The 27250-nt window shown below is 38.9% G+C and overlaps 1 protein-coding gene across 2 annotated transcripts in view; it reads left to right on the top strand.

Moving 5' to 3' along the window:
• Window positions 1-243: 243 nt before the first annotated feature.
• The window catches only part of Mcr (macroglobulin complement-related), a 133037-nt gene continuing 106030 nt past the window's right edge, over window positions 244-27250 (top strand). For both annotated transcript variants that reach the window (XM_069819585.1, XM_069819584.1), the window contains exon 1: window positions 244-472. In XM_069819585.1, coding sequence (XP_069675686.1) covers window positions 441-472 — 32 coding nt within the window. In that variant the 5' untranslated portion in view covers window positions 244-440. The remainder of the gene's footprint in view (window positions 473-27250) is intronic.

Below are 27250 nucleotides of genomic sequence, written 5' to 3'. Positions count from 1 at the left end.
TTTGAAACACAATTTGGAGTTTCCGCCATTCGTGGCGTCCAGAATACTGTCTGATGGTCGAGCGAGCAAGTAACCGCTAGTGACATCTAGCGACCTTGTATAGAGATATATTAGTTACAGGTTTCCATTAGTAGATGTCAGGAAGTGTATAGAAACGACTGAGAAACGAAACATCAACCGTTTGTCTATGACCGTTGGTGAGCCTGCCAGAAGTGCGATGTGTTTATAATAGGATAAACGCTGCTGGAATCTTAACCAAAGACCTTATATATACTAGTTGGAACAGTTGTGGGAGCACATAGTGTTAAACAGTTCCGAAATGGGGTTTGGTTAAAATTAAACGGCAAAGAAGGAATTGTACATCGTATGCGGTATTCGGATAACTATACAAAATTTCAGAACTGTCCAGTTTTAGTACATACAACATTGAAGACACGAAGATGCAATGGTTAAGCAGGACGCTGGACTTCTGGTAATGTAAACTTGGGCGTCGACCAAATTGGCCGCGCATAAACATTTTTACATTTTTTTTTTTTTTTTTATTTATTACATCTGTGAAGCATAACATACTGTAAATACATGAAAGCACAAATGTAATTGAGATATTTTCTGTGTATATTTAACTATTGCCTTATGTGTGACAAGGGCGTAGACATAACAATTAGGTGAGTAGTTGCATTTTCACTCGGTGATTCACTTCACGAACTCATTGTGTATTCTTTGTATTTTTTTTCATTGCCGACATCAGTTCATATGAGCGTGAATTTTAAATATTGCCACTTTTGACAACATTTTAGGACAAAGAAATCTTAACGCTCGATAATGGCGTTGTCATACTTTTCGCGGGTAAATATGCAAATATATTTGTTCTTTTTGTGCATTTACTCTTGAATTTTGTAGGCTGCATTCATTAATTTATTATAGCCAGATTTGGAAGAAAACGTAGGCCTACATTTGATACGTTAAAAGGTAGCAATAAAGTTTTTAGAAAAGTGGTTAGTTCTACATGAACAATAGCCCACGCCTTTAAAAAACAATCGACTTACCTACCAGTTAATATCTAGTTCAATATTGAAATGTAAATGTAATAGGAATTTACGTAGGCATAATTACACGTTATGAAATACAATTTATCCATTTTTTGGGATGCCAAAGGGGGAGACAGGAGATCCCGGTGAAAACCCTCTTGTGTTACCTGGATCATGGACTTGCCCAGCACAAGTCATAAATCGAGGGTACGCCACATTCTGCATAGCCCATTGTAGTGTTGGACCAGTTTCTGGTGGAACGGTCTAGCCCAGATCACGTATATAACAGATTGCTCAGCCTTATAGGCTTTGACGGCAACAACTTTTATCAATTCAACTATGCTGCCATCTAGCTACTGCATAAGAAGTCACGTTATAACTCTCGTTTTAATTGCATGGAGCAATCATACTTCCATCTAGCGGTCGTTTCCAATCGACGGTGGCGATCCTGGTGGTTATGTTTTTAACATGGAGATGGCCAGTCTATTATATAGCCTATGTGATCAGGGGTTCTAGCCTTAGGCCCTACCACGTACGAAAATACTATTGAGGATTCACTTTAGTAGTTGGTTATATTATGATGTAGGTAACAACCACAGAGCATTGACTATGGATTCTGGAAAGTAAGGCTGAACACACAAGTTTCCATGAAGAAAGGAAGTAGGCCTACATTGTCATTGCCAATCACAAATTAACTTAGACGTGAGCTAGTCGGACTTACAACGTGGAAAGTTTGTGCAAAATCTAGTTGGTTAGTGGAATGATTCATCATGTGTTGATTAGTTCTTTCTGTGGCGTGTGGTAAGAACTTCGGTCAGGATAAGAAGTCTCATACACAATGTGGTAACTGTAAATGAAAATACAAGCGCAGCCTCCATACCGGTACATAATTGTCAAGGTTACTTAGGATTTATATATAATACAAGTGGCTAAATATGTACCAATTACATATGAACAAAACATCTTCAAAGTATGAAGTGAAATATGGACTAAAATTTTATAAAAAGGTGCAAAATAATGTAAAGAATATCTAGGCCTATATTGTATCAAATTTTCATACTTGGGCCTATAAAAGATCTTTTATAGCCCTACTTAACGTAAGATTACAAGTTTACAGATGATGACTTTAAATCTGTTGGCATTTTAACTGTGTAACACTCCAAATGAACAAAATACAGGCTGATTCACGAAGATTGTGCAGTACTCTAGGATGTGATTTCTGATACCGTTCTGATGAAAAAAGTTCATATATACATGTGCCCGATTTTGAATAGTTTCGGATAAAATCACGTTTCTTTCTTCTGTAACACGCATTCTTGTGAATCTCTCTCTCTGAACGTCTGGAGCTGTATGTGTTACAGTACAGCTGATAGCAGCGACACAAAATCTCGTGACTGACATCATAGTCACGGTTAGAGATGACTCAACACCGGTGCAACATATCTACCTAGCATTTGAACAACAGAAGTTAGGAAATGCGGCGCGCGCAGTTCACACTCAGGCGGCTACGTGTATTGCTGCAGAAGGTAGGGTCCTTGAAAACTGGCTTTAATATAGATTTTGAGGTAAGTAATAACGTGAATGTTCTTTAATGAATTTATAACACACCCAGTGCCATTGTTGTAAATAATTTAAATGCTTAAACCTTCATAATATTCACGTTTATGTTTACATTCAGGAGGGCGTAACTCACTGCATTTAAAAAATATGACATGTTTATGTGATGCCGGAAATCACATCCTAGAGTACTGCACAATCTTCGTGGATCACCCTACTCTTAACTAGTATTAAGATGTACTCAAAGCTGATCGGCTATTCCACAAAAAAGAAAATTTTTACATAAAAAGTAGTTTAGGAAAACCCTATGTATTAGTAGTCAAATTAAAGCTCGTAATTTATATTAATCGAATTTTGAGGCTTCAGCACTTCAACATTTTGTTTGATGTATAAATTTAATTAGTTTGTATCAATGTCATATAACTAATTTCTTCTAAAATTATCACATGTTTTCAACACCAAATGTGTAAGTTACTATGTGGTTCATAGAAATCAGCTGTCTCCATGTTGTGTAAGGAATTACACATCTTCAGCCGCATTTTGGTTGAGTTGTCTTGCAAAGATATGTTATAATGTTTATTAACTTAATTGTTTGAGTTCAGTGACGGCTCCCGCACATTTCTTAAGAGGAGGAAAGAGGTTAACTGCACAAAATGACACCTTCTTGAATGAAACATACTACAAATTAGCCTACATGCATACATGTAAGACCAGATAGTGTTCGGGTTGGCTTCCCTTTTGTATAGCAATAATCTGTTCTTGTAAACTGAGTTTCCTAAATAATTGTCCAAAATGTAATATGTTTTCGTCCCGCGCCATGGCGTCGTGGTCTAAGGCATCCCGCTAGGACTCGCATTACGGAATGCGCGCTGGTTCGAGTTCTCATGGGGGAAGAAATTTTCTCGTGAAATTTCGGCCAGTGTGTGGGACCAGTGCCCACCCAGCATCGTGATGCACTTGGGGAGCTACAATAGGTAGCGAAATCCGGTTGCGAATGCCAGCTATAACGGCTGGGGGGATCATCGTGCTAACCACACGATACCTCCATTCTGGTTGGATGATCGTCCACCTCTGCTTCGACATGTGGGCGTGAGGCCAGCAGCAGGCTGGTCGGTCTAGGCCCTTCACGGGCTGTAGCGCCACGAAAAAAAAAAATGTTTTCACTTCCATTCATTGTTGAATAATTGCACAAATTAACCGTTACAAGGAAATTCACAACCTTGCAGCATTTTCGCGTACACTACAGCATCACACATGTTGGAAGAGACCAGCTACTAACACGTAATCAGAACCATTTTACGGAAGTGGGAATGGTAAATAACCTGTTAGGAAAGCGAGAACACTGCACCCACCCACATGGTCTGTGTTGCCACGCATACATTTTACATGTTCCGTATCACATGCTTTTGAAGAATGTCACTTCTTGTAAAGTCATACTACCATTATTTTTCAAAGCTGCCATTGGCCGATTAATTTTTTTATTGTTAAAAATAATGTAGTTTGGAGTACTTTCAATTTCAAATATATTTGTACAAAACTCACAACTTGGATGTTGTCCTATCTAGTAGACAATGAATGGAAGTGAATTTCATTGGCCAAAATGATCTACGATACTAACGTAGAACTACTTCCTCTTTGTTTTATACAAACCTGTCTTTAACTTTCAAATATCCTCGAAAGTTTCAAATCATGAATAATACCCTATACATATAAAGTGCAATGAATAATATATTTTTGGTTGAGAATCAGCGAAGTTGAGATGACGCCGAGACACAGAAGACTCTGAGGATGGTGTCAAGTAGCACCGAAACAGCTGTAAGCCGCACATGCTTACATAATTAACACGAGTAAGATCGCCATTTAATCAATTATTTATATTCAAGTGTTAAAAGTAGTGTACGAAAGATTCAACATGAAATATATTTTCATTTATAATTTTAAAAAAGTTTATATGCTGTCTTATAACTTTGCGCTAAAACTATTTTAATTGTGCCTCCTCCAAGATGTGTTAGCCTGGTTGAATGCAGCATCGTTAGATAGCAGCTGTAGCGAGCTTGCTGCACGACCAGTCGGTTTCTATTTCCCGCCCATGCGCTGATTCAGAGGAGGATCTCCTCCCTCGCCGTTCATTTACTTGCTTTAAAACTCTGCTTCTTTCTCTGGCCGCTAGTGTGCTTTTGTCTATGTGTGTTAACTCCAGTAAAGGAGGAAAGGATTGGCTTTCCTCCACACAAACAATCTCTCATTCTTCTCACAGTTTTCTACAGCACATGGGCACGTGTCGTTTAAAATTCGATCAACCAAGGTTTACTTATAGCTGTGAACTTAAAAATTATTGAATCTTCCTCGAATTTTAAGGCACATATTTTATTTGGTATTTACTTTCAGAAGAAGAAAAATGTGAGGAGGACGTTCCTCCCTTCCCTCCCCCGAGGAACCGCCACTGTTTGAGTTGCAAATTGTCCCATTCGTAATGCAAAAGAAACAATTTTCTCCTTCATTGTGTTAATGTGTTTGAAAGTTTGTGTAAGTAAGTCTGACCACTTAGCCATATAATTCAAGGCTTTGTGTTATACGAAATGATATTTTAAATATGCATTACGAGTGGGACAGTTTATTCATTACTCACTCCTTTTATGTGAGTAATATGTTAATGTACACCATGTTCCACTTACAAGTATAATAAAATAGTTATAACGACAAAAATACGCGTTCAAATGGGAAAAGGTTGGTACCATTTTAAAGAGGAGGTCTGAAAGTTTTAATTCATTATTGTTGTTAGAGGAGTTACGCATCACGCGCATGCTTAGATAATTTCATTTGATAAAGCTTATCATATTTTGCATCTTGGGGAAGAGTTAGTTGCAATGTGGACACCACAACAGAAAGTCTTTTGTGTGCTATCATTAGCAGAACAAAAATCTGTGATTTGTGTGCAGTGCCTGTTTTGTCATTGGTACAACCTTAGAGCGAGGTAAGCTGTTCCGATGTATGTATCAATAATGAGATGGGATGGGCAGTTCAGAGAAATGGGAAGTTTGTTATCCAAAGCAGGTACACATTCCAACCACCTAACCACCTGTTTTTTTGCTTTGAGAATTTGTTAAGGACCAGGTCTACAGGACACCATTACATGATTTGGCAGACTTAAAGCAAAGAATTTATACTGCTGTCAACAGTGTCACATCACAGATGCTTCATAACACATGACTCGAGGTAGAATACCGGTTGGACATTTCCCTTGCCACTAATGGAAGGAATGTTGAGATTTACGGGACATTTGGTGAAACAATTCCCAGTTTTCACTCTTTGTAACAATTGATTTCATCAATAAATTCGTATTAGTTCAGAAGTTATAGCCATCTGGCCTCTTTTATTATACTTACAAGCAAAACACCCTGTACTTAAACATTGAAGTTTATATAAGCTAGTGATAGGTGCAATGAATATTGTTAGTAATCATAGAAATAAAATTGTCCACACCTCTGAAGTAACGGTTAGCGCGTCTGGCCGCGAAACCAGGTGGCCCAGATTCGATTCCTGGTAGGGACAAGTTACCTGGTTGAGGTTTTTTCCGGGGTTTTTCCTCAACTCCATATGAGCAAATGCTGGGTAACTTTCGGTGCTGGACCCCGGACTCATTTCACCAGCATTATCACCTTCATCTCATTCAGATGCTAAATAACCTGAGAAGTTGATAAAGCATCGTAAAATAACCTACTAAAAAAAAAAGGAATAAAATTATTGAATAATAATTATTTTCTAAATATATAGCTGAAATATTTTGTATTAAATCTTTGAACATAATTGTGAAGAAGTAATTACTGACCTCTGTTACTGAATGATGCTTCATTTTTTATTCACATACAAAAAAAATCTATTAAAACGTTTTTTCCACTTAAGCTTTAAAATTATTTGACATTCTAAAATAAATTAACCCCTATTGCAGATAATGTAAGCAAATAATGGCTTAAAGTAGGGCTGGGCACCAAGAGCGAATTCTACTCTCTCACAGGGAGCGATATGACTTCTCTTCAACCTTTCCTTTTCCGCCGAACATCATGCAGCGTTGATACTATGATGGATGAATATTAAGCATCCCCGTTTAGACTTTGGATTCACTCCCGGTGCCTAACCCTGGCTTAAAGAAAGAATTCGGTAATTTTGTGAGCGACTTAAGAACAATCCAGAATCCTACAATCATCTTGCCAAGGAGAGAGAGAGAGAGAGAAACGATATAAGGAAACAGTGTGCTGCAAGTGAAACTTAATCGCTTACATGAGACTGAGCGTAAAGGAAAATACACACAGAAGCTGAAAAATGAAAACCTAAAATAAAGTGACAAAACCAACAATTGTTCGCCGAGAAAAGGCAGCTATAGCACAGCAAATTCAATTAGTAAGGAAAAATAAATTCTTGTCGAAAGTCCCTCTAAAAGAAGAGCAGTAATAGAGAGACCAGCTATACAGAAAATGCTGCATTTGAAAAATGTCTTCAATGCCAAAAATTTAAGTGTGGCAGACTTGCACTTACAGAAGTAAAGAAAGAAACCTCACAAGTTGAAGTGAGATACCTACAAAGGAGTGGGAAATACTAGGTTTGGCCGGAAGAGAATGTTGATATTGAAACTTCAGTTGATGTGTTAAAAAAATATTGTCAACACCTGAAGTTCTATAACAGGGGTCATTTATTATTTAAAGAGTTGCAAGTAAGTTTTGTTGAAATGCAAAAGGAAAATAAATGAAATTTTGCCTTTTTTTTGTCCCACCTGTAATATTGCCAGCAACTTTATTTAATTATTTTTCTAGGTGAATATTTATATTTTAAGGATCTTGGAAAAATAATTTATCATTTTTTAAATCTCCATTTCTTCATTAATATCGATATTAAAATTCTGACAATAACAGAAGAACAAAAAAATTTGCTTTAATATTCACAACAAAAATGCTGTTCCAATTTTTGTCCCACCCATAACAAATTCTAGAAATATTATTTCAAATACATTAATAAAATTTAAAAAGTTTCAACAACATGCATTTTGTAGAGTAATACGCTTCATTTGCAAAATTCAAATATGAAAGGTTTCATTGCATTACTTAGATAATGTAACAATTTGAAGTTAAACAACAGAGCAAAAATGTCCCACCCGTAATTATGGAATGGCTGTCATACACGATAGTTGAACTACAGAGCAAGAATGTCCCACCCGTAATTATGGAATAGCTGTCATACACGATTGTTGAACTGCAGAGCAAGAATGTCCCACCCGTAATTATGGAATGGCTGTCATACACGATTGTTGAATAACAGAGCAAAAATGTCCCACCCGTAATTATGGAATGGCTGTCATACACGATAGTTGAACTACAGAGCAAGAATGTCCCACCCGTAATTATGGAATGGCTGTCATACACTATTGTTGAACTACAGAGCAAGAATGTCCCACCCGTAATTATGAAATGGCTGCCATACACTATTGTTGAACTACAGAGCAAGAATGTCCCACCCGTAATTATGGAATGGCTGTCATACACTATTGTTGAACTACAGAGCAAGAATGTCCCACCCGTAATTATGGAATGGCTGTCATACACTATTGTTGAACTACAGAGCAAGAATGTCCCACCCGTAATTATGGAATGGCTGTCATACACGATAGTTGAACTACAGAGCAAGAATGTCCCACACGTAATTATGGAATGGCTGTCATACACTATTGTTGAACTACAGAGCAAGAATGTCCCACCCGTAATTATGAAATGGCTGTCATACACGATTGTGGAACTACAGAGCAAGAATGTCCCACCCGTAATTATGGAATGGCTGTCATACACGATAGTTGAACTACAGAGCAAGAATGTCCCACCCGTAATTATGAAATGGCTGTCATACACGATTGTTGAACTACAGAGCAAGAATGTCCCACCTGTAATTATGGAATGGCTGTCATACACGATAGTTGAACTACAGAGCAAGAATGTCCCACCCGTAATTATGAAAAGGCTGTCATACACGATTGTTGAACTACAGAGCAAGAATGTCCCACCCGTAATTATGAAATGGCTGTCATACACGATTGTTGAACTGCAGAGCAAGAATGTCCCACCCGTAATTATGGAATGGCTGTCATACACGATTGTTGAACAACAGAACAAGAATGTCCCACCCGTAATTATGGAATGGCTGTCATACACGATTGTTGAACAACAGAGCAAAAATGTCCCACTCGTAATTATGGAATGGCTGTCATACACGATTGTTGAACAACAGAACAAGAATGTCCCACCCGTAATTATGGAATGGCTGTCATATACGATTGTTGAACAACAGAGCAAGAATGTCCCACCCGTAATTATGGAATGGCTGTCATATACGATTGTTGAACAACAGAGCAAAAATGTCCCACCCGTAATTATAGAATGGCTGTCATACACGATTGTTGAACAACAGAACAAGAATGTCCCACCCGTAATTATGGAATGGCTGTCATATACGATTGTTGAACAACAAAGCAAGAATGTCCCACCCGTAATTATGGAATGGCTGTCATATACGATTGTTGAACAACAGAACAAGAATGTCCCACCCGTAATTATGGAATGGCTGTCATATACGATTGTTGAACAACAGAGCAAAAATGTCCCACCCATAATTATGGAATGGCTGTCATACACGATTGTTGAACTACAGAGCAAGAATGTCCCACCCGTAATTATGGAATGGCTGTCATACACTATTGTTGAACTACAGAGCAAGAATGTCCCACCCGTAATTATGGAATGGCTGTCATACACTATTGTTGAACTACAGAGCAAGAATGTCCCACCCGTAATTATGAAATGGCTGTCATACACGATTGTGGAACTACAGAGCAAGAATGTCCCACCCGTAATTATGGAATGGCTGTCACACACGATAGTTGAACTACAGAGCAAGAATGTCCCACCCGTAATTATGAAATGGCTGTCATACACGATTGTTGAACTACAGAGCAAGAATGTCCCACCCGTAATTATGGAATGGCTGTCATACACGATAGTTGAACTACAGAGCAAGAATGTCCCACCCGTAATTATGAAATGGCTGTCATACACGATTGTTGAACTACAGAGCAAGAATGTCCCACCCGTAATTATGGAATGGCTGTCATACACGATTGTTGAACAACAGAGCAAGAATGTCCCACCCGTAATTATGGAATGGCTGTCATACACGATTGTTGAACAACAGAGCAAGAATGTCCCACCCGTAATTATGGAATGGCTGTCATACACGATTGTTGAACTACAGAGCAGAACATTACCAGTAGGATCAGGAGAGGATGATACAATGGTATTATGTAGTGTTGTACACTTATCCAGTAGGGTATACAAAAAAAAAATAGACACAACTGACTAAATTATCATAGTTCAAACTATAAGTCTGACAAACTTTTCTATCACTTCTTCAGGTTTGCTTTGAATGGCAATGCTCCAAAACGAGGCCACAGCCTTTCGTTAAGTCCTCTTGGTGTAGAGAATGTTCTTTCAGTTGTCGCTGTAGACACAGAAATTGTAACTAGGATACAATTTATGTTTACAAAGAAGTCCTTATTATGCTGAAATAACACCACAGTCTAGTATATACAGTCACAAAGCTCAATACATAGTAAATATGCATCCATAGATAGTTGCTAACCACTAGATCGCTAATACGTCTCATTACAGACAATGCGAAATAGTACCAACACAGTCTGTTGTTCCTAGCACCCTCACAACTCAAGCTTCGTGACTGTTTATACTAGACTGTGATAACACTGTAAGCGCACACTGGCCAGTCAATTTTTGGAAATGATGCAGTAATAGCTGTATACTCTCCCAATTGCTGTCTGTTCAGTACATTGTTTTGGCAGTGTCAAAGATAATGATGAAGTCGTTGATTTATGTTTAGCAAATTCTTAATTTAATTGTCATCTTAAATCATCCAGGAATTAAATAAAGATATTTCTTCCAAAATAGTCTAATGCAGTGTTGCTTTCACATGTAATTCCAATATATGATCTGAGGTAATGCATAACTTTGTGACTCCTAATGTCAACTTCAGTCAACAATGTTTGTATCACTGAAAAAACCGAAAGTCGACTTCAGTAGTTGTACGCATGTATTGAAATTGGATATTATGGCATTTAAATTTCGGTCAGCTACATACCACAGAGGTATTTAAATTCTGGTATCATATGATTAATAATAAATGGGATATATCTGAAGTGAAAAGCTTTTTGAGCACTTCTGAATTTTCATGCATGTCAGTTAAGATTTTAAAAATATTTTTAATATTCTCAGTTGCCTGAGAGATATCACAATTGACTTTCTATAGTGCTTTCTTTGCATGTTATAGGCAAAATTATGGAAAATATTTCTTCACATACAATCAGCGAAACAATGAATTGACTCTTTTGCATGATACATAACAATTGACTAGGTTTTGATGATGTGTTTAGATCATGGTTTTCTTTTAAAGCTTTCAAAGTATGCAGAAGTGGAAGATAGATAGCAACAAGCTGGCCGAGATTCCTTTACAGCGTGTTTATTTATTTAATTAGGTTATTTTATGACGCTTTAGCAACAGCTTTGGTTTCGCGGCTAGACATGCTAACCGTTACTCCACAGGCGTGGACTACAGTGTGTTCGTAATCTCATTACTAAAGGAAGGTTTACCAGACATCCCCATGCATTTTATGAAAATGATGTTGAATATCTCAGTCCCTTGCGTTTTTCATTCAAAAGATGGGATATCTATGGAATGTATAATGCTGAGATCTCTTCCAGAAACATTTGAAATGACACTCCATAACTTTTCTTCAAATATACACGGACTTCACCTGGATGAAATAATTTATTTGATGAAATTTCCTGCTTGAAGAAATGTGTGACTTCAGAGAAAATAGGGTCATTCCATATGAAATTTTAAATTTTGTGACGTCAACTGCTGGAATTTTTCAATATTCTAGTAAATGAATGTCATAATAAATAGTTAAATGGCTTAATATGAATTTCATATCTTGAAATGTAATGAAGGGTGAAATATTCGGGGAATTGATATGTAGACTATTGTTGAATATATTATTATTAAAATGACATGCTTCGTTGTATCAACGTAAAAATTGTGCCAATACATTGAAGACTCTATATATTTAAACTTACTTTTAAGTTATTATGGATTTTTACTTCGAGTATGTATTAAAACTTACATTTTCAAATCGAATATTTTTTATTAGCTCATCTTGATATTTTTCTTTAATGCGCTGACAATTTCTGAGCAAACTTCCGGAATTATTTGTCCCATAGCCCATTTTGAAATTCGCAACAGGTAATTGAAGGCTTGTAAACGAATCCCCTGTCACCAAGAATCGTGAAGTCACTGTGAACCTGGAATATTGACAGTCAACTGAAATAGTGTTTACATACTCTGCTTTGAGTTTAGTACAATTTAAGTGTCCTTTCTTGACTTGAGATTGGTTCTCGTATGTTGATGGCTGCTTTTTTAGGCCGGGTGCACACAGAATCAGACGCGGCGCGACGCTACGTTTTGCTTTACAACGCCTCGCGACAGCTTAAAACTGTCTGCTCGCGACAACTGATTTGCTGGCTGTGTGGGTTTGGAAAACTGGCCTAGGCTAGAAAATGGCGTCAATAATAGAGGACTGTCTATATGAAAAATTCTATTGTAGTTGCTTATTATTTCCTAAGGACGCAAGCTCCTAAAAATCTATACGATTGAAAGAGTCTTAAAATTAAAACGTCATTTTTTATGTTATGACCAGACATCGGATTCTAGGGCAAATGCCTATTTTGTTTCTTTAGGAGAAAAGTAAAAATAATTATTAATATTTGTGTTTCATGGAAATTGAAAGGTATTCAAAGAGTTTTATAGTGCCCTAAAATGGTTATCAGAGCCTAATTTGTTAATATTCGCCTAAAAATGCCTAACTCACTGTAAAGTTTCGCATTTTACTCTTACTTTTTATAATTTATACATGCATTCACTGCGAAATTTAAGGCATTTAAAAAGTGGAAAGTTAGCTTCACACCGGCCATGAAACCACTGATAAAGGAAACAAAATGTTTTGAATCTCACGACACTCGCAATAGATTTCACCGAATTTAACATGTTTGGAGGCATAAATGCCGACAAAGAACCAACCTTAGTTTTGAAGCAGGCAACAATCACAACATGTGCTGCTACCGATTCAGAGATATACTATACTATAAAAATGACTGTTTTCGGTCTGAAACCGATTAGCTGTACTGCCCTTCAGAGTGTCATAAAATCACAATTTTTGGAGAAAGAGTGTTCTTGAAATATTTATGAAAAGTCGTAAAACTGCGAATTAGTAGGGTAAACCGTTACAAAATATTTAAAAGAATGGCCCTCCTAGTGTTAACACTACCAGGAAATGCAACAATAAGTGGAACTTTGTATTTTTGTCCAATTGAATCTCAATAACAACGGTTCATTTGAATGCTCGTTAACAGTTGCTCTTTCCCTCACCTTATTTGTGTTGAGAAGTTTTGAGCGGTAGGACGTTTTCCTGTGAAGTTTAACGCGATAATGCCGAAAAATATAAGTGCAAAATCTACATTGATCCGGCAATGGCTAACAGAATATTCAGAATTCACTTATGATGGAAAAATAATATTCTGCAAGATTTGTAGCAAACAGGTACAGTATGTAACAATAGTTGAAATATATAAATTCAATTAATTTTATTTGAGTAGGCCTATAATATTTATACATTGACTGAGCTATCCTGAGGTATAATTCTTTTTAAGACCACTACACTTTAACCTTTTAAATTCCGATAGTTAAAGTATTTGCAGGTCATTAAAATTTTGATTGTTCGAACCCACTAACTTTGTGATAGAAATACGGGAATACAACAATTAGGATTTTATTTTAATTCAGTTTACTTTACATTTTTAGATTTCGCAAGAAAAGAAGTGCCATCTAAAGCAGCATGTGCAAGGAGCGGCTCATAAGGCTAAAGCTCAGCAGAAAAATCAACTGCAACAAACTTTACTAACACAGCCTACTTCATCCAATCTCAGCAGCAATTTCTATGCTGATTTAACCAGAGCGTTTGTTGCTGCTAACATTCCCTGGAATGTATTGAAAATCCGGTTTTAAGACAGTTTTTACAAAAATACTGCAAACAAAATATCCCATCTGAGTCGACCCTAAGAAAAAATTACTTAGACAGAATATACAATGAAACTTTAGCTTCCATTCGGGAGGATATAGGTGATTCTTACATATGGGTCTCTGTGGATGAAACCTCAGATCCTATGAATAGGTATATAGCAAATATGGTAGTAGGAAAACTTAGTCCTGATGGACCTTCGATTCCACACCTCGTATGTGTTAAGGAACTTTCGAAAGTGAATAGCCAAGCCATTGCTTATTTTGTAAATAAAGGCCTACAGTCTTTATACTCAGGTAATATAGACGATTCTAAAGTTCTGTTGTTTTGTACTGATACTGCCTCAAACATGGTTGCTGCAGCTCCACTTCTTAAAACATTTTATCCTAACCTCACGCATGTAACCTGTCTAGCACATGGCCTTCACAGGGTTTCTGAAACAATCCGGAATGAATTTCCTCTTGTCAATTCGTTTATTTCTAACACAAAAAAATGTTTTTGTAAAGCCCCATCCAGGATTTCAATATTCAGAGAGAACTTTCCAGATATCCCACTCCCACCTCAGCCGGTTGTTACACGATGGGGAACCTGGATTCAGTCAGTGGTGTATTATTCTGAGTATTTTAAAGAAGTGGTCACAGTTATTGATAAATTACCTGAAACTGATAGTGCAGCGTGTGTGAAAGCAGTGAAAGATTGTCTGAATGACTCACGAGTGAAAAACGATATTGCCTACATAACATCAAACTTTTCTTTCATACCTGCAAGCATTGAACAATTAGAACGTGAAAAACAATCTCTTTGTAGCCAAATAGCAATAGTAAAGGAAGCTCAAGTGAACATACATTCTGCTGAACATACATACAAACTGGGAAAAAAGTTAAAAATAAGTGGGACAACGTATTAAATAAGAATGTAGGATTTTCATTGTTGGAAAAAGTATCAAGAGTGATATCGGGGGAAAGTGTAAATGTTCCAGTAAGTATTGATGTTTCTATTGTACCTAATTTAAAATTTGCGCCTCTCACATCAGTTTCGGTTGAAAGAAGTTTTTCTGCTTTCAAAATGATTCTCAGTGACAAAAGGCAAAGGTTAACTGTGGAGAATTTAGAAAAAATTCTGGTGGTGTACTGTGCAGATAATTATAATAAAGTCTGAGCATGGAACTGAATTTCAATAACTTAAAATGAGTATTCTTGATATCAATAATCATTATTTCATTAGTTTCAATATATTAAATTTGTGCAGCTCTGTTTATAAATATAATATAGTATTCTTTTTTAATGTTTAAACATACTTTTTTGTGCGTATTTTAGTGTATAACTAAAAATTTCAGTGAAAGAAATAAGTATGATACCTTGATGTGCCTAAAATGCCTATTTTCATTAAAATAGAGCCTAATTTTACAAATTTTGAGCTTATTTTAGGCGCCTAAAACTGCAATTTTAGTGCCTAAAAATCCGATGTCTAGTTATGACTACTTCACGACTCACAATAAAGAAAAATAATATATTAAATCAATAATGAGTGATAGTTTAGAGCAGAGAATTAGGCTTACTACAAATTACACTGGTCGTCAGTCATTTTGCGCCAGACATAAAACTAACAAATTCTTAATAATTTAGACCTCCTGAATTAAAAAATAACAAGAAAAATGTTCCATCACTTCGGGTTTTCGAGATGCACAATATAATTAAATTTTTATGCATTTAATTTAAAAATCACCGTATTTCGTGTGTAACTATTTTGTTTTACAAATGTGAAGACCCATTATGTGAAAACAAATGTAGTATATGTAGGGCACCATGATAGAAGCACTTGTAGAAAGGGAAATTATTTTATTGCCCTTCTACGAGTCTATTTGGAGGGAGTGAAACAGGTTCGCGGTATAAATTCACTTGAGTTTACCTGATTTTACTTGAGATGTGCATTTCTTATACAGTGAGCTTAATTACATTACTGTAGTTTATATCTTGCAATATATCACCATGTCAAATCCACTTCTAGAAGCGGAAATTGTTTTATTGTCCTTTTCGGTTCCATTTGGAGGGGAAGAAACAGGTTCGCCGTATGAAAACGCTTCAGTTTACCAGGATATTTCTGTGGTGTTAGTATTCTGTGTAGGACGTGTAGGCTATTTCTTTAAAGTGTGCTTTAATGATAATATTCAAAGTATGAATGGTTTATATGTGCGGATTTGAAGGTTGTAGCAATGCTTTTTGGAATGCAATTAGGCTACACAAAATTTTGCTGCTTTCTGTACGAATTGGACAGTCGCGTTCCAGATATTTTATTTTTATTTTATTTTATTGGGTTATTTTACGACGCTTTTTCACCATCTAGGTTATTTAGCGTCCGAATGAAATGAAGGTGATAATGCCGGTGAAATGAGCCCGGGGTCCAGCACCGAAAGTTACCCAGCATTTTCTAGTATTGGGTTGAGGGAAAACCCGGGAAAAAACCTCAACCAGGTAACTTTCCCCAACCGGGATTCGAACCGGGCCACCTGGTTTCGCAGCCAGACGCGCTGACCGTTACTCCACAGGTGTGGACTCGCGCTCGAGATATGCATTATAAAATAAAACGACAATCACTAGAGCCAGGGAAGAAAAATGTTATACATCAACCCCTTGTACCTCAAAGCGAAGTAATTTTACCCCTTTTACACAATAAGTTAGGGTTAATGAAGAATTTTGTTAAAGGGATAAATTATAAAACTGAAGCATTTAAAAATATCCAGGAAAAATTTCCTGCTATTAATAATCCGTGGCGCTACACCCCGTGAAGAGCCCAGACCGACCAGCCGGCTGCTGGCCTCACGTCCACATGCCAAAACAGAGGTGGACGATCATCCAACTAGAATGGAGGTATTGTGTGGTTAGCACGATGATCCCCCCAGTCCTTATATCTGGCTTTCGCAACCGGCTTTCGCTACCTATCGTAGCTCCCCAAGTGCATCACGATGCTAGGTGGGCACCGGTCCCATACATTGGCCGAAATTTCATGAGAAAATTTCTTCCCCCATGAGGACTCGGACCAGCGCGCATTCCTCAACATTTCCTGCTATTAGTGGTTCAAAAATAAAAGAGGGAGTTTTCAATGGACCACAAATTAGAGAAGTAATGGACAATCACTTCGAATCTTTGCTGGAAGGAAAAGAGACAGCCGTCTGGATTGCATTCAAGGAGGTTGAATTAATTTTCTGGATAACTGTAGAAGTGAGAACTATGAAGAACTAGTGAAAAATTTACTGTTGGCGTATTAAACTAGGGGTTGTAAAATTTCCCTGAAAATTCACTTCCTTCACTCACATCTTGACTTTTTTCCCTAGAATTGTGCGATTTCAGTGATGATCATGATGAGCGCTTCCATCAAGAAATTTCAACTATGGAAAAAAGATACCAAGGACAATGGAGTACCAATATGCTAGCAGACTATTGTTGGACTTTAGCTCGTGATGTACCTGATGCCCAGTGTAAAAGAAAATGGAGAAAAAGAAAGCTGTACTCTTCTGAACAGCCTTATTGTCATTATATAAAACAATATTTTGAATAGATATAAATTCCAAAATTTCTCAAAAACCGTAACCAACAACTGTTTTTATTGTCATATTCGTATTCAGGAGGCTCAAATTATGTAGAAAACATATATCACATGTCTAGCGCAAAAAAAAAGTTAACATTTGTTACGCAGTGTTATTATTATAAATTATGATTCACCTGGTGCTTTCATCTCATTTGCAATTTTTCACATATTTTCAGAAACCACATTATTCTCGTGATATTGTTTCAAAGATTGTACAGAATATATCTTTCCTGTACTAAATCAACTAATTTATCCGCATCGAGCTCCATTATGAAAAATGTGCACTACACAACAATAGTATTTTTTGTAGATAATGGAAGCGTGCAATCATAGCCACTACTAACGCATGCGCAGTACACTGCCGCTATCAGACTGTCTCCTCGCGACGAACTTCTAGCAGTCATTCGAAGCTGTCTCTTCGTGTCGCCTTGTGTCTCCTCGCGACCGTCGCGCCGCGTCTGATTCTGTGTGCACCGCACCATAAGAAATCAATGGGAGACAAGTACCACGAGACAAAATGTCGCGTCGCGCCGCGTCTGATTCTGTGTGCACCCGGCCTTAGAGTTTGGCCCGATTTTCATCCGAGTAGTCCTAAAGTTTTTACACTAACCGCTGATTTCTTGAAATTTTGTAGCATCCAATAGCTGCTTCTTGTACAACTCCATAGGTCTATGTTCCTTTCTGTTCAAAATGTACTATGCTATTACTACCAAAACTCAAAAAGCAGTTAGCAAAGCTTTCTCGTTTTCTGTCATCGTGCATCATGTGAGATAGAATGGAAGTAGAAAGGTATTGGTTTGCGCTCCCTACTCAGATCATTCGTATCGTGCGCACTGCTTGCACAATTTACTCCATGCGGCGCGCCCGTGTATACGTGGCTTAACTGTGTCAGGGGAAAAAATAACTGCCCTGACTCTAATGATGAAGTAACATTTTGTGCTTTGTTTTCGGTCCTGATAAGTCTGTAATTATGTTGTGTCTCCTTGTGAGGGAGTGTAATGTACGTACATCCCATTTGGTTTCACGAGCTCTTCCAATGTACCCAGGCTTTATAACAGAGATGGCAATTCTCAGATTAGGATCGTCATTCTCAAATTCTGTCGATTCTTCAGTATCAAACTTCAAACTTATCTTCTTCATCATCACCCTCTCTTGATCTGTTGTTCTGATTTGCGTCGTCTTCATTCTCATGAAAAAGCCTCCTACGAACTGATGACTTCCTTTACCAGTGCAGCATTCGGTGTCTCCTCCTTTTGTACACTTTCGAGAAACTTATTTATTCTGTCTTCTTCTCTTGCATCCATCATACTGAAATATCAAAGTAACGCTCACAGTATACCAGAAGTACAAGCACTACTGTTCAGTCGACACGAGTACTATGCAGAGTTATGGACTGTGCTTTATCTCTTGACAATTGAGGGGTGTTTAGCAAAAACGTCAGTTGTCCAAAAGCTGGTAATTTTAGTTAGAGCGGCCATCTGATGCTCCTCTGGGACATGCATGAACACACATATTCAGTTCTTTGAAAATGTAATAGTACAGTGTCGAATGTCTTCTGAAAATTTTGTTTCTGTTAAAACGTCAGTAGCCCACAATATTTCTTGTCAGAATGTCAGTTGTCTAGGTTTCATTGATCTACACAGTGTTGACATCACCATCGCACCAGGCGCTGGTGTGTTTTGTTGCATTCTGTATTGTGAATGTGGAACTTTTCAAGTGAAAATGACATTAATTCTCCAAAGGATTTTTTGCTCCAATTATTATCCAAATATTATGCGTTTTGTGTAAACAGCATACTGTAGATAATCCAATAACTAAGAAGTGTGTACCTGTGGAGTAACTGTCAGCGCGTCTAGCCGCGAAACCAGGTGACCCGGGTTCGATTCCTGGTCGGGGCAAGTTACCTGGTTGAGGTTTTTTCCGGGGTTTTCCCTCAACCCAATATGAGCAAATGCTGGGTAACTTTCGGTGCTGGACCTCGGACTCATTTCACCGGCATTATCACCTTCATCTCATTCAGACGCTAAATAACCTATGATGTTGATAAAGTGTCGTAAAATAACCTACTAAAAAAAAAGTGTGTTCATGCAAATTACAACTTGAAATGCCAATAATTGTTGAGTTGTGAAGTTTTTTCATGATTCCCACAAACTATCATTTTGGACAACTGACATTTTTGCTAAACACCCCTCAATTACTATAATGGTTACAGTATACCAGAAGTACGAACACTACTGTTCAGTCGACACGAGTACTACGTGGTGTTAAAGACGCGCTTTATCTCTTGACAATTACCAATAACAAATTCAACAAAGCAACAGAACATTACTCAAAAGCTCACAGAAGGATATGGTATGAGAAGGTTGCTGTACAGCAATCAGTATACGATTTAGAATTATATATAAAATGTTGCAGTTTGAAAAGACCGTGGCACAACCTTTCACAGGTTAAATGAAGAAAGTCAGAACTACAGACAGAGTGTTCCTAGAACACATTGAAAAATGCCAGTAACATAATTTATGGAGCGAGAAGAGAAGCCGACAGAACTGTGGAGTAATTTGCAACAATATACTGCAGTAACTCGAAATGTACATTCAGCATTTAATATTTTCTTTCTCGTTTCTACTCTTACATTTTTTGGCTTTCTGAATTCTAATGAAAGTATCTGTTCAGTTTTACTTTCTCTCCTTCTTCTTCTTCTTGAAATTAGGTCCTAGACCTGTTTCCACATCAAGATGTTTAGCTTTGTTTTTTTTTAGTGTAGATTTATCTTAAACTGCATACTTCAGGCTTCTTTGAAGGAGGTATAGACAGAATAGAGTAATTGTGGAGATAGGGGGCAGATGTTGATGAAAAGTAATCTTATTTTTCACATTAGGACTATGCCTATTAATATAGAAATCATTTCTATAAATAGGAGTATACTACGCAGGAAGCTAAAGGACATGATTAGGAACGATCACCCCATTGCTGGAATAGTGGAAGACATAATGAGGCGAAATTGGCTCAAGATAAGCGATGAAGTGGCAACATCAGACGAGGTTATACAGACCAACGGGGTAATGCAAGGAGACCCAATTAGCTCGCTGTTATTTAATATAATGACAGCAGACATTGGGAAGGCAATGGAAGGAAGCACGCTGATAATGTATGCGGACGACATGGCCATCGGCTCCGCAAACAAAGAGGCAATCCAGCACGGCATAGACGCAGTACAAAGATGGGCATCCGAAAATGAGTTCGTGATAAATAAAAACAAGACAGTACAAATGGTCTTCAGCAGAGGTGGAAGAGTAGCGGCAAGTGACACCTTCAAGCTAGGCGAAGAACCGATGCGACTAGTAAACAAATTCAAATACTTAGGCATTACACTGCAGCCAACCGCAAAGTCTTTCAGCGCACACATACAGGAGCGAGCATCAGCAGCCATAAGAGCAATCTGTAATATCAAGGACATTGCAAGACTAAAGCTAGAGACAGTCATGCAACTATTCGAGACAGTGATCACCCCAATCACTAGCTACGGGCTAGAACTAGTATGGGAGAAGCTTACGGCGAGCGATCTGGAGAGGCTGGAGAAAGTAAAAACTAGATTCATGAAGAGGGCACTAGGTGCAAGCAAATATACACAGAGTAGAATGGTCTACATGTTGGCCAGAGAAACACCATTCCTGGAGGACCTGCGAATCAGGATGATGCTGCCAGCAACGGAACCTTACAAGGATGTCGCAGAGAGAAGAAAACAGAAGGAAAGAGAGAGAGAAAAAGAATTCTTCGCAACAGACGCCATGACGAACAGGGAGTGGACCAGCAGTAACCAACCACAAAGATATGCTATTATAGGATTGGCCACGCACGGTTTCCACCATAAATTGTGCAAGACAGTGAAGTTTCACCAACCGAGTGACTCGTGTGAGTTTAAGTTATGTGAACAAAAGTGCGGCAGATATCACTTCAAACAGTGCAGAAGATGGACGGGGTCGTTGAATGACTTGATAAAACAATAATGTGTAATATCAATGCTCTTTCGAGCGTATTTTACGTATTAAATCATTTCTATGCTAATATCAACGTAAAACAATAATTTTTTATTCTGCATTTTTTGACGTTTTTGAACTGATAGGCCATTTTTTACATTTTTCGGCATTTTTTGGTCATTTTCAATATTTTGAAGAACTTTCAGATCATTTTGAATGCATTTTACTTCCTTCTTTACATATAGGCCTGTTAAATGTTTTCCTCAGCAAACAGATGAGTAGTAGGATCTACTAGTAATTACTTACAGAATAACAGTGAAGTTTGAGTTTTATAGTTTGGAACAAACTCTGAAGTCCATCCTTCATTTCACTGAAAGCTTCACCTCACACAATGGAAGTAATATAAAATGCTTGACAACAGCTTAGTTCAACTGAAGGCTTTGATCGCTACAGTTCTTTTGTTGGTATGAAGGTGTCTTTAGAATTTATGTTGGAAAGGGGGACCTTTCACCGTTCCCTGGACAATAGGACGTTGTGTCCCCAATATGGTTCGGAAGGGATGTACTACAGTAGACAGGATTTTTAACACAAAGATTGCAAGACTGCTTGCTGCTCCCACAATTTATTTTGTTATCTACACTCCCCATCTGGAAGGTCTGGTAACAAAAGTGAAGAGCGGAAGGAGGAGGTGATGGAGAATGAAGGCACTGACATGGACCACCCCTGATTGAAACACATTAAAATCAGTAGTTTTCCCTCAAAACCTTCCTTTTGATGCATGCTCTTTTTCTTTATGTTAATGAAATTCCAGGAAGTTTCCTCCTCTCTCCGACATTTGCACAGCAGTCATTGAAACAAGGTGACTAATTTTTAAGAAATTGTGGTGCGAGTAAGGTGAATAATATATGAATGTCATTTCTTTTAATTTCTGTGTCATTTTTCCATTATTTCAAGGGCATTTTATTAATAATTTTAATTAGATTTTTAGGTCATCAATATCCGCCCCTTATAAGTGTAACCCGTGGTGGTGGTGTTGATCATCAATGAATACTGAAATGTTAACAATTAAGCTCGTAATAATAAATGGGCGAAAACGTAATACGGCGAGCGCCAGTAGGGGAAGTTATCCCCACCCACATGAAATGTGCATTCGACACAACACTAGCCTATCACGTAGAGTGTGTGGTGAGCTAGTAGGGGAAAAGTGGAACGGGGTCGTGAGCGGAGCTTAGCGTTCGCCGTATTACGTTTTTACCAATAAATGATTTGAAAATTTATTAAATACTACTTTCTCTGTTAATGGACACGAAATACACAACAGACGTGAGTATTTCTTCAGGCTGTTCACTTTCGGCTACTCCTGAACTTTATCCAAAAAAGTGGAACAAGCCAAATAAATTTCTTCGTTTGTGATGAAAATGTTATCCTCTTCCACGGCAATTAAAACAATTAACTACAAATAAACTGTGAGGATAGAGTATGAAATTCGGTCATAAGTGCATATTTGTGGAATCGTGCAAAATCGGTTGCTTTCCTTAGCATCTGCCTGGAGGATGCCACTTCCACATGATTATCTCCAATGAGGGAGAGGTCAGATGGCGAGGTTTGTGGTGATGTAGGCGTGTTGTGCTTCTTACAATGTTTGGAAATTCATCGCGACTCTCCAGACTCGTTGAGTGAGATGGCTAGGTTTGTGGTGGTAGTAGGCGTGTTGTGCTTCTTACAATGTTTGGAAATTCAGCACGACCGTCCAGACTCGTTGAGTGAGATGGCTAGGTTTGTGGTGGTAGTAGGCGTGTTGTGCTTCTTACAATGTTTGGAAATTCAGCACGACCGTCCAGACTCGTTGAGTGAGATGGCTAGGTTTGTGGTGCTAGTAGGCGTGTTGTGCTTCTTACAATGTTTGGAAATTCAGCACGACCGTCCAGACTCGTTGAGTGAGATGGCTAGGTTTGTGGTGGTAGTAGGCGTGTTGTGCTTCTTACAATGTTTGGAAATTCAGCACGACCGTCCAGACTCGTTGAGTGAGATGGCTAGGTTTGTGGTGGTAGTAGACGTGTTGTGCTTCTTACAATGTTTGGAAATTCAGCACGACCGTCCAGACTCGTTGAGTGAGATGGCTAGGTTTGTGGTGGTAGTAGGCGTGTTGTGCTTCTTACAATGTTTGGAAATTCAGCACGACCGTCCAGACTCGTTGAGTGAGATGGCTAGGTTTGTGGTGGTAGTAGGCGTGTTGTGCTTCTTACAATGTTTGGAAATTCAGCACGACCGTCCAGACTCGTTGAGTCAGATGGCTAGGTTTGTGGTGGTAGTAGACGTGTTGTGCTTCTTACAATGTTTGGAAATTCAGCACGACCGTCCAGACTCGTTGAGTGAGATGGCTAGGTTTGTGGTGGTAGTAGGCGTGTTGTGCTTCTTACAATGTTTGGAAATTCAGCACGACCGTCCAGACTCGTTGAGTGAGATGGCTAGGTTTGTGGTGGTAGTAGGCGTGTTGTGCTTCTTACAATGTTTGGAAATTCAGCACGACCGTCCAGACTCGTTGAGTGAGATGGCTAGGTTTGTGGTGGTAGTAGGCGTGTTGTGCTTCTTACAATGTTTGGAAATTCATCGCGACTCTCCAGACTCGTTTAGTCAGATGGCTAGGTTTGTGGTGGTAGTAGGCGTGTTGTGCTTCTTACAATGTTTGGAAATTCAGCACGACCGTCCAGACTCGTTGAGTGAGATGGCTAGGTTTGTGGTGGTAGTAGGCGTGTTGTGCTTCTTACAATGTTTGGAAATTCAGCACGACCGTCCAGACTCGTTGATTGAGATGGCTAGGTTTGTGGTGGTAGTAGGCGTGTTGTGCTTCTTACAATGTTTGGAAATTCAGCACGACCGTCCAGACTCGTTGAGTCAGATGGCTAGGTTTGTGGTGATAGTAGGCGTGTTGTGCTTCTTACAATGTTTGGAAATTCATCGCGACTCTCCAGACTCGTTGAGTGAGATGGCTAGGTTTGTGGTGGTAGTAGGCGTGTTGTGCTTCTTACAATGTTTGGAAATTCAGCACGACCGTCCAGACTCGTTGAGTGAGATGGCTAGATTTGTGGTGGTAGTATGCGTGTTGTGCTTCTTACAATGTTTGGAAATTCAGCACGACCGTCCAGACTCGTTGAGTGAGATGGCTAGGTTTGTGGTGGTAGTAGGCGTGTTGTGCTTCTTACAATGTTTGGAAATTCAGCACGACCGTCCAGACTCATTGAGTCAGATGGCTAGGTTTGTGGTGGTAGTAGGCGTGTTGTGCTTCTTACAATGTTTGGAAATTCAGCACGACCGTCCAGACTCGTTGAGTCAGATGGCTAGGTTTGTGGTGGTAGTAGGCGTGTTGTGCTTCTTACAATGTTTGGAAATTCAGCACGACCGTCCAGACTCGTTGAGTGAGATGGCTAGGTTTGTGGTGGTAGTAGGCGTGTTGTGCTTCTTACAATGTTTGGAAATTCAGCACGACCGTCCAGACTCGTTGAGTGAGATGGCTAGGTTTGTGGTGGTAGTAGGCGTGTTGTGCTTCTTACAATGTTTGGAAATTCAGCACGACCGTCCAGACTCGTTGAGTGAGATGGCTAGGTTTGTGGTGGTAGTAGGCGTGTTGTGCTTCTTACAATGTTTGGAAATTTAGCACGACCGTCCAGACTCGTTGAGTCAGATGGCTAGGTTTGTGGTGGTAGTAGGTGTGTTGTGCTTCTTACAGTGTTTGGAAATTCAGCACAACCGTCCAGACTCGTTGAGTCAGATGGCTAGGTTTGTGGTGGTAGTAGGTGTGTTGTGCTTCTTACAGTGTTTGGAAATTCAGCACAACCGTCCAGACTCGTTGAGTCAGATGGCTAGGTTTGTGGTGGTAGTAGGCGTTTTGTGCTTCTTACAATGTTCGAAAATTCAACACTACCGACCAGACTGAAATCTTGAGTAAGAGCAATGTCAATATATCCATCTGATAGCTTCTTGCATAGAAGTGCTGAATCTATCTTACTATGATGTGAATGTATTTGAGCCTGATAAACTTGCCCAGAAATACTAAATTTCTTGCCTTGTTCTGCTGTCACAGGACATCTATGTCTGCAGATTTAACAGGGAGATCAACCTTCCCAGAATCCGCAGGCTCCGTCTCCCAATTTGACCTTTGTTCTTGGTATGATTGGAAAGGATCTTGAACAGGCACCGGTTGATGCCAGTGTAGGCGGCCAGGTGGGCTTCCTTAATGGACTTAACTGATTCTTGGTCGATTAATAGAATTAATCTTTGTTCCATAGAATAATCTTGTCTATTTACTACTCTCAGTCTTGTATTAAATAGCGTCATCCTGCGTACAAGCACTTTGGGATCTGCTGTTGTTTCCCTAGTTTTCACAGGTTTAGGAAGATCCTTTGCTTCAATCACTCCATGTGCAAATCTGTCCTTGAGGTTAAAGCCATCGATATTAATCCTTCAGCCAGTTGCAGGGTTCCGGGTTCTCACAAGTATTGCATGGGCCCATCCTGCAAGCTGTAAGTTCTGAGAAGTGACAGGATATCTCCAGTTTTGGAGTCATCAGTTCGCCTCAGGGTCCCCTGATATCCCCAGTCAACTTGGCTACAGTAATAGTCATTTTGTGTGCTGCCAGTGCCTCTGTAAGAGACGCCAGGTTCCTCAGGGGCCCTCGGACTTTTCAGAAGTTTAGTCTTGGTAGAAGGGGGTGTGTCTATACTCTATGCTGATCCTGGTTCTTTTAGGTGTCCCTATTCTAGCAGTGACGTTTTTGAAACCCAAGTCTCTTTGCTTTTTTGTGGGTTATTTCAACATCTCAGGTTATTTAGGGTCTGAATGAAATGAAGGTGATAATGCCGGTGAAATGAGTTCGGGGTCCAGCACCAAGAGTTACCCTGCACATCCTGGTTGTCTCTCGCTCCCAGTGTCAGACTTGGCTAACACCTGTTCCCTTCTTGTCGTCTTCTTGCTGCATCTGAATACTATCTAGATCTAACAGTAGAGACTGCCTTGCCATTTGTTTTTTCTTCCACGGGTTGTCTTGCTTGTACTTGTTCCCTGTGTCGTTTGTGGAGTCAGGTTTCTCTCAGCTGGAGAGTCCCTGTGACTTTTACTTATGGTTTCTGTTTGTGTTATATTTGATTTAATCCCACGAGTACCGAGGTTACCACCCATATAACCTCGATTGCAGGCGGAAGGCTAGTTACATTAGGTATCGTTAACGACACTGCATTTTGTACCAACTCAGTCCTTGCCACGATGTTCACAGCTTGACTTATGTGAATCAGCCTATAATAGTATTGGAACTCCAACTTTTAGGATGAACCTCACTTGTGACCCTGCCGGTACTGGCTGCCAGAAAGCTCACAAGATCATCAGTGCATGCAAACCCCACCACTAGCTTCTAGGCAGGATACCTTATTAGGAACTTCCCTCTGGGATCTGGTGTACCAAATAACACTTTGATTACTTAGGTAATGATTTTAGATTTTGTTTTAATGTTTATGATATTGGTGATTAAGACAGCGATGAATCATGGTATGTAAATTTCCAATCCGGCATTTGCCTTTGTGACTGAGGGAAACCATGAAGAACCAGTCAGATTGGCAGGCCACGGGGTTTGAACCCGGTACTTCCCGAACATCAGTCTCAAAATAATATTACCGTCTGAGCCACCTCTCTCGGTTTCTTCGTGTTATACAGCATTGTAGAAAGAAATTTCGCTGTACATCGGGACAGATAGTCTGGAAACCACGGAATTAAACGAAGTCCGTCTGCCTCGAAGTTGAACGGTAAATCGATTCCTAGTCAGCCTTCTGAACACTTATTAGCACTGGAAATGCACATCATTAAGCCATATCGATGATCAGTCTTCGAAACGGAAGTTGTTATGAGTGGGCGGAGTAGTTTGAGTATCTGATGTC

Source organism: Periplaneta americana, chromosome 2 (assembly GCF_040183065.1).
Source record: "Periplaneta americana isolate PAMFEO1 chromosome 2, P.americana_PAMFEO1_priV1, whole genome shotgun sequence".
NCBI classification, from domain to species: domain Eukaryota; kingdom Metazoa; phylum Arthropoda; class Insecta; order Blattodea; family Blattidae; genus Periplaneta; species Periplaneta americana.
Note: the sequence above shows the minus strand (reverse complement) of the source record. Positions and strands in the feature narration are given on the sequence as shown.